Source organism: Capra hircus, chromosome 12 (genome assembly GCF_001704415.2).
Source record: "Capra hircus breed San Clemente chromosome 12, ASM170441v1, whole genome shotgun sequence".
NCBI classification, from domain to species: domain Eukaryota; kingdom Metazoa; phylum Chordata; class Mammalia; order Artiodactyla; family Bovidae; genus Capra; species Capra hircus.
In genome coordinates, this window is record NC_030819.1 from 75,117,880 (window position 1) to 75,126,893 (window position 9,014).

General features: G+C 42.8%; 1 protein-coding gene across 1 annotated transcript; it reads left to right on the forward strand.

Annotated features, from left to right (window-relative positions):
- KBTBD7 (kelch repeat and BTB domain containing 7) lies at positions 3,958–8,673 on the forward strand. Its single transcript, XM_005687411.3, has one exon. The coding sequence runs from the start codon at positions 4,287–4,289 to the stop codon at positions 6,327–6,329; it is 2,043 nt and encodes a 680-aa protein (XP_005687468.2). The 5' UTR covers positions 3,958–4,286; the 3' UTR covers positions 6,330–8,673.

Below are 9,014 nucleotides of genomic sequence, written 5' to 3' on the forward strand. Positions count from 1 at the left end.
AGTCCCTATCAATCCATTCAAAAAACAGAATTATTTGCTTTATATTGTTTACTTACTCTAATAAAAACCCCATTAAATGTTTTAACTGATTCTCGCTATGTAGCACATCTTTTTCCATCCTTTGTAACGGCTCATTTTATATCCAATGAAAGTGATCTTATACATTTGTTCTTATTAATTCAGCAAGAAATAAGAGCTAGACTCCATCCCTTCTTCATTACTCACATTCATGCTCATTCCCATTTACCAGGACCCCTCAATCAAGGCAATGATTTGGCAGATCGCCTCATTGCCCCTATATTTTCTTCCCCCGAACAGGAACATCAGCTCTTCCATACCAACGCTAATAGATTACATGTTCAGTATAAGCTACCGTTACAAATGGCTAGAAAAATTGTTCAGGACTGTGCTACATGTGCCCCCTTTCATTTACCCACTAGTCCCCAAGGGACTAATCCTAGAGGCTTACAAGCAAATGAATTATGGCAAGCTGATTGTACACATTACAAACTGCCCCCTTTTAAATTGTTATTTGTAGTCATAGATACATTTTCTGGCTTCATCTGGGCAGTTCCTTCCACCACTGAGACCGCTAAAGCTGCCATCACAGCTCTTCTGCAGTGTTTTTCAGTGATGGGGATCCCTGCCTCCATTAAAACGGACAATGGTCCTGCTTTTACAGCCAATGCTTTTCCTGATTTCATGCATCAATGGGGTATTTGCCATCTTACTGGCATCCCGTACGACCCTCAAGGCCAAGCCATCATTGAACGGGCCCACCATACACTCAAGCTCGTTCTTCATAAACAAAACAGGGGGAATAAGCTAAGGGACCCCTGTGGACCTAAAGCCATCTTGCCTATAGCCCTTCTAACAATCAATTATTTTAATTTGCCTCTACACAGTGAGGAAACATGAGCAGAGCGACATTTTTCTGATTCACCCTCGCGTATGCCTGAACAAACTGCCATTTGGGTTAAATGCCTTGATCAATGGCGGCCAGGAACACTTAAGTTCCTAGGCAAGGGATATTGTCTTGTCATTTTAGATGATGGAACGGAACAGTGGGTCCCACTCAGAAAAGTCAGAAGACGGACAGGCCTTGCTCCACACCCCCCGACCGGTAACAGCAATAAAACAGAAACTGCAACAGATGACATTGAACGACAGCAAGAAAATGAAACGTCCCCGGCATAATGCGCCTTTTCCGACCTGGGCGCAAATGAAAAATCTGTCAAGATGAGCTGAGGATACTCTATTGATGACCAACAGTGAGGTAACACCGGAAAAACTGTTGCTGGCTATGATGGCCATTTTAACCTGCGCTTCTGGGGTAAGTGGTAATTACACCTATTGGGCTTATATCTCCAACCCACCTCTCTTACAAGTGGTGGATTGGACAGAATCATCTCCTGTGGTTTTCACAAATGATAGCTTACATTTTCCTGCCCACTGGTCAGATCTAGGACCACGAGTAAAAGAAGAAGGAAAAACAGTTAATTTAACACATACATCCAGTGCTCCCCATCTGTTTTGGTGCCCTCCCTTTGTGTTTCCGTCTGTATCCACAATGGTGGGCTTACTCTTTCTCAAATGGCTCTTTCCGTCTTGGAATGTTTGCTACCATGACCTTTGTTCTCAACTGGACAGAGACTGCCTACCGTGGACAAATAGCCAACTTCACTCACTATCTATTTAGGCTTTCTGAGCCTCCTTGTGACAACGTATTTTGGAAGAAAAAATCGTCTGTGCCGGGAATGGACTGGTCCAACTGTAGAGGAAGGTTTGGAAAAGTCTCTGTTCATGCCAACATGACTTTTGTAGACTGGGGGCCTCATGGACTCTGTGAATTGCTCAGAATCTCAAGAAAATAATAACACATGCCAATGGTATAATGTTTCAGCATCACATTTTAACAGAACACAAACAGGACTCTGGCACCGACGTGATGAACTTTTGAACTGGTACAATGGAGGTCTTTCACTTCCCAGACCCCAGATAATCAGTCCTGTCCTAGGGCCTGAACACTGGCATCTTTGGAAAATTCCTCCTTGCTTGTCCCGGTTTAGTGTCTCATATGCTTATGCACATGTTTCCATCCCACAAAATTATACTATTGAGTATAATTATACTGGTTATGTTCGTGCTTGTGTAAATGTGCCCTATCTTTTTGCTATTGGACAATTTAGGAGTAATGGCTCAATTCTGTCCTGTACTGAATGTCGTTTGTATACTTGTTTAAATCATAGTGTGCCAATTAATGTTACTAAAGACAGTGTTTTTTCAGTCCGGCAAAGGACTGACTTGTGGGTTCCAGTCCAGATCTCTGAACCCTGGTCAGGTTCCACGTTGTTGTCTTTTGTTCTGAGAGAATCCCTAAAAAGAAGCAAACGCTTTCTGGGCTGGATCATAGCTGCTATAGTGGGTATTATTTCAGTTGTAACCGTTGGTACAGTTTCTGGAATGGCATTGTACAATTCTATTCAGAATCATGATTTGCCTGGAAAAAAGGACTCTCATGATCTCTGGGCCCGGCAAGCTCAGATAGATCAGCAAATTCAAACACGCTTAGATGACTTACAAGCCGCCCTTATGTATGCGGGGGATGATCTGCATGCTTGACAGGTACAATTGAATTGCGGTGTCACTGGAATTTCACTACTTTCTGTTTGACCAATATGCCCTACAATGCCACTGAATATCCTTGGGAACAAATAAAGTTACATCTTTTAGGTTCAAAATCAAACATTAGTCTAGATATAGAAAAATTGAAGCAACAAATCACATCTACCTTCAGCAGCATTCCCCCTGTGTTATAGAACACTGACTTCTATAATGCACTATCCACTAGTACCTCCTTTCTAAATCCAAAAAATTGGGTACCCCATACGATGGCTACTTATGCGCTGATCTGTTTATTGTTTGTTATTGTTCTTGTAGGATTCCGAAAGTTATGTGCCCGAGTCACCTCCGCCCAAAAAACAGGAGTAACTGTGGCTGCAGCAATCCTTGCTCTTAAGGAAAAAGGGAGGAGATAAGGAGGAGCTGGAAGGCTTTGAGCAGACACGGAAAATGTATTTGCTCCACTTATGACGAAGGTTGGGAGCTGGAACGAGCATAACGGAGGGTTATGAGCATGCATCGAGTGCCTGAGGCTGGAAACGGATGACGAAGGGTCAGTACGCCCGGCCTTAAAGCATTCAAAGGCTTCCTTATGACCACCTGTTTCCTGGGAGCAAGGACTGTTGTTTCACGATAAGACTCCCTTTAGTGTTTTGCCAAAGTCATGTTATGTCTTAGGTGGTGGGAATTGTATTTTATGCTTGAATGCTTTAATGTTTATCTGGAATGGCTACGTGCAAGTCTGCCTTATGCTCTATTCCCTGAGAATTATAAAACTGCGTAAATGGATAATCAACTTTGTCAGTCCACTAGAGGCTGTCCCTGAATGTTCCTTTCAGAGAGCGGTTCTCCGAGCCTTACAAGAAGCAACAGTAAACACAAAGTTTTCTTTGTAGAAATTGCTCATGGTTTCGAATAAGTGGATGCCTCATTTTTTATAAATTCTAAATGAAAAGCCAACAGTTACCCAATATTTGTATTTTAGTCACAGTGTAAACCATTATTGATCTAATCAACAAGTATTTATTGAAGCATCCTATCTCCTATTAAATTTAGATCATTCCATTCTCCCAGAATCCTATACTATTATCCCCAATTTCCAGACAGGGAAAAGTTCTGACAGAAAATTTACACAACTGATGAATATTAAAACGGTACTTCCACTCTAGACTTCAAACCCACAGCTCTAAATCATCAAATCTGGAATAAACGCTTGCTGATTCTGTTAGTTAAAGCAGTAGACCCCCAGAAGCCTCGCGATATTACTGGAACTACTGATCCCAACAGGCACAGCGGCTCCTGTGAGGCAGCCTAAGCCGAAGAGTCCGCGGGGTCCCGGCATGCCTCGAGGCGCGAAGGGCAACCTGGGAGCTGTAGTTCTCCTAGGCACCTACCGGTATTGCCAGCGCGGCGGTGGCGGACCGCTTGGTTCCAGTTTGTAGGTCCTGTGAGGGCGAGCTGAGGCGGAGAAAGGGCGTGGAAGTGGAACCGGGTGAGTCAGGCACTGTCTACGCGATAAAGGGAGGCGGCACCGCGGAGCGGGGCTGACTTAAATCAGCGCGGCAGTCTTTTCAGGGACACAGCGGTCTCGGCGTCAGCGAAAAGAGAGCGAGGAGGCGCCAGAGCCCGGTTCTCGTCCTTCTCTCCCCGCCGCCCTCTTCACCATGCAGTCCCGGGAAGAAGCTCCGCGCTCTCGCCGCCTCGCCAGTCCCCGCGGCGGGAGGCGTCCCAAGAGGATTTCCAAGCCCTCAGTTTCGGCTTTTTTCACGGGCCCGGAGGAGCTGAAGGACACGGGCCATTCTGCAGCCCTGCTGGCCCAGCTCAAGTCCTTCTACGACGCGCGGCTGCTCTGCGATGTGACCATCGAGGTGGTCACCCCCGGCAGCGGGCCCGGCACGGGCCGCCTTTTTTCCTGCAACCGTAACGTGCTGGCGGCCGCGTGTCCCTACTTCAAGAGCATGTTCACCGGCGGCATGTACGAGAGCCATCAGACGAACGTGACCATGCACGACGTGGACGCCGAGTCCTTCGAGGTGCTGGTCGATTACTGCTACACCGGTCGCGTGTCATTAAGTGAGGCCAACGTGCAGCGCCTTTACGCGGCCTCCGACATGCTGCAGCTGGAGTACGTGCGGGAAGCCTGTGCCTCCTTCCTAGCCCGCCGCCTTGACCTGGCCAACTGCACGGCCATCCTCAAGTTCGCCGACGCCTTCGACCATCACAAGCTGCGATCACAGGCCCAGTCCTTTATAGCCCACAACTTCAAGCAGCTCAGCCGCATGGGTTCGATTCGGGAAGAGTCCCTGGCAGATCTGACCCTGGCCCAGCTGCTAGCTGTCCTGCGCCTGGACAGTCTAGACATCGAGAGTGAGCGGACCGTGTGTCACGTGGCGGTGCAGTGGTTGGAGGCGGCTCCCAAGGAGCGGGGTCCCAGCGCTGCAGAAGTCTTCAAGTGTGTCCGCTGGACCCACTTCTCTGATGAAGATCGGGGCTACGTGGAAGAGCTGCTGACCAAGCCCATGGTAAAGAAGTACTGTCTGGACCTTGTTGAAGGGGCCCTGCAGATGCGATATGGTGACATGTTGTGCAAATCTCTGGTGCCCAAGCCAGAGAGCAGCAGCAGTAGCTCTGTTGTGTCCATAGCAGAAAATCCACCCCAGAGGCTGGGTATGTGTGCCAAGGAGATGGTGATCTTCTTTGGCCATCCCAGAGATCCCTTTCTGTGCTATGACCCATACTCGGGGGACATTCACACAATGCCATCACCTTTGACCAGCTTGGCTCACACTAAGACTGTCACCTCTTCAGCTGTCTGTGTCTCTCCAGACCATGACATCTATCTAGCTGCCCAGCCCAGGAAGGATCTCTGGGTGTATAAACCAGCCCAGAATAGTTGGCAGCAGCTTGCTGACCGCCTGCTCTGCCGGGAGGGCATGGACGTGGCATACCTCAATGGCTACATCTACATCCTGGGTGGGCGTGACCCCATTACTGGAGTGAAGTTAAAGGAAGTGGAGTGCTACAGTGTTCAGAGGAACCAGTGGGCCTTAGTGGCTCCTGTACCACATTCCTTCTATTCCTTTGAACTCATAGTGGTTCAGAACTATCTTTATGCTGTGAACAGTAAGCGCATGCTCTGCTATGATCCTAGCCATAATATGTGGCTGAACTGTGCTTCTCTTAAACGGAGTGACTTTCAGGAAGCCTGTGTCTTCAATGATGAGATCTACTGCATCTGTGACATCCCAGTCATGAAGGTGTATAACCCAGCCAGGGGAGAATGGAGGCGTATTAGCAATATTCCCCTGGACTCGGAGACCCACAACTACCAGATTGTCAATCATGGCCAAAAGTTGCTCCTCATCACTTCTACAACCCCTCAGTGGAAAAAAAACCGGGTAACTGTGTATGAATATGATACAAGGGAAGACCAGTGGATTAATATAGGGACCATGTTAGGTCTTCTGCAGTTTGACTCTGGCTTTATTTGCCTCTGTGCTCGTGTTTATCCTTCCTGCCTTGAACCTGGTCAGAGTTTCATCACTGAGGAAGATGATGCACGGAGTGAGTCTAGTACTGAATGGGACTTAGATGGGTTCAGTGAACTGGACTCTGAGTCAGGAAGTTCAAGTTCTTTTTCTGATGATGAAGTCTGGGTACAGGTAGCCCCTCAGCGAAATGCACAGGATCAGCAGGGTTCTTTGTAAATATTTTGAAATACTAAGATGTTTCTATTGCTATGAATATATCTTAAAAAGATGTCCTTTCCTTTTTCTGGGGAAAAAAGAAAACTTTGATTAGGATTGCATATTTGGTTTAGAAAGGGTAATGTTTGAATTGCTAATGTAATGTTATAAAATGTAAACAGTCCATGAAATCAGCTATATAATTTACTGTGCTGAAAGTTGAGATTAAAATATGCCCCCCCCCAAAAAAAAATGAACCATGTAATTGATTAGAATGCTTGCTGGTTTTTTTCTGTGTTCAAGAATTTGTTGCACTAGTGCATTGTTTTCATTAATTACACGGTTTATATTTTGATTATCTGATTTAGCCTTCTGTTCATTTTAAAATTCTGTTTAGTGTTGTGGGGGGAAAGTTAGCTTTTTCATTTTTTGTGTAGAAAATTGGACTAGAAATTGTTGGCAGGGTTTTGAAGATTTCTATCTTCCTTCTGAATAATGAAAGTAGTAGATTTCTCAAATTCTCACATAGTCAGTTTTTAGTATTCTTTATAGTTTGTTAAAATTTGGTTTGGTTTTCTTCTCTTCTGCAAAGAAAAACAATTGGACATATAATTAAGGTTATCAAAGAGTGATTTCATTTTGATAATGGACAGAATGGTCTTAAGCACTCACAAAAAGTAAGAAAAAAAAATCAGGATTCCACTGTCTTACAAAAAATTTTTATTTTTGTAATATAAAGTGTGTACTTGCTAAATGTGGCCATTTTTCTGTTTTAAAAAGCATCTATTCTAGTAGTAACACTATTTAGACCTTTCTAAACCAAAAACAATAGATAACTTGCCGTATTTCTTCATTTATACCTGATACATGTTTCACTGAATCAGAGGAACAATTGTTTTTTTCACTGGACGTGTGATTGGGTAATGTAAAGTTTTAATCCATTGGTCATGCCTTGTCTTAAAAAGTTTATATGCTTTCCTACAACATTTTGGCTGTATAGTTTTGGTGTTTGTCTTAGAGAATTCTTTGGCAGGAAGTGATTTTTGTGAGGTGATATGGCTTTGAAGATATGTATAAGCTAAAAACAGTATTTTATTGAGATCAGTAGTAGTTATTGTGTCTATCAACTCTAAAATCAAGTGCCAGAAGAGAAATTTAAAATTTTAAGCTGTGTATAAAATTGTTTTATGTAGCATTAAAATTTTCTGTCAGTTTTGTAAGTCACTGTAAATGATTATCAGCTTGAAGGTATTTTTATATTAAAAGTTGACAAATAACCTAAGTGGATGATGACATTTGGGGCCAAAAGTGAGAGTATGTTTCCTCTAAAATACTTTCCTAAGCAGTGGTGTACCTAGTTATTTTACTCATTTGTATCTCTCCTATATTTCTCTGTGAACCATGCTCCAGTCTGATTTTTGTTTTTTTCATTTTATATCACCATAATAAGGGAAGATCTAGAAACAGAGACTTAAGTTGCACAAATTTGATACTGTTAAATACCGGAACATATAGGTGCTTACTTTTTGAGGGTCTGTTAATACATACGGTTGTCACAATACATATACATGATAAATAGTGTATATGTACAAATGCTTATGGTCTAGAAATTTTTTTATACTCAGTTTATCTTCAGTCGTTGTTCAATAACATACTAATTCCTCTTCTATATTTATTCTCTAGTGACCAAATGCTGACATTTCTTTTCACCCAGGCAGAGTACTGAGGAGTATATTCTGGAGAACAGAATTTTGAAACTAAGAAAAGGGAGGGAGAGAGAAAATGGTTTAAAAGAGCCAGACACACAAATAATGTTTTCTTGGCCATTTCAATGGACCGCTGGAAGAATCTACAGGAGGTTCCTGTCTAACATTATTTAGTGAAATAAGATTCTTACTCTAGCAGCGTATGTTCCTTCCAAACAGCAAACAGTGCTCTAGTTTTTGTTCCATAGAGGGATGTCAACAAGCATTGCTCTTAACATGGAAAGCTCTATCTTAATTGTATTTTTTGGCCAACTTTTCTTCACCAGTAACTTCTTGTTGATAGTTTTTTGTTCTGTAAGATCGAAATAGAAACAAGCTGTTCACAACCACATTATCCATCTACAGAATTAAGGTGTCCAACCAATTGATAAGAGACATTCTCTCATGTGTCATTCTCATCCTCTTGAGTTAGGTATAAGCTAATTAATAGTAAAATATTGGTTTACCAAGAGCTTTTCTTAGAAAGGATTTTGGTTTCATAATATGTTTGTGAATTAAGGATAGATGTTAACCTTTTTTTTTTTTATAGATAAGTGATTTGTACATGGTTAGTTACAAATAAAACTGGCACTAGAACCCCAGGCCTTCTGACCTCTTGATTTAGTTTGTGCTAAATATACAAAACCCTTGCTTACATAGTGTGACACAACTACCAGAGCAGTGTTGAAATCCCTTCATCACAGGAAAGCTCCTTTGTCTCAGTTTTACAGTTAATCGACACAGATTTTAGCAAATGCTTAATATAATGTCATTTGCAGGATTACTGTTTGTAAAACTTAAGAATGATCTTATTTTTTGTATCTATCTGCCTGTAGTCTGAAAAGCTCAGAGAACCCATGTTATTTCAAATAATTTAAATATTCAAACAGTTAGCATTGGTATTTTCAAAAGGACAAAAAAAAGGGGGGGAACTAATTTAGTAAACAATTTGGGTTTAGGA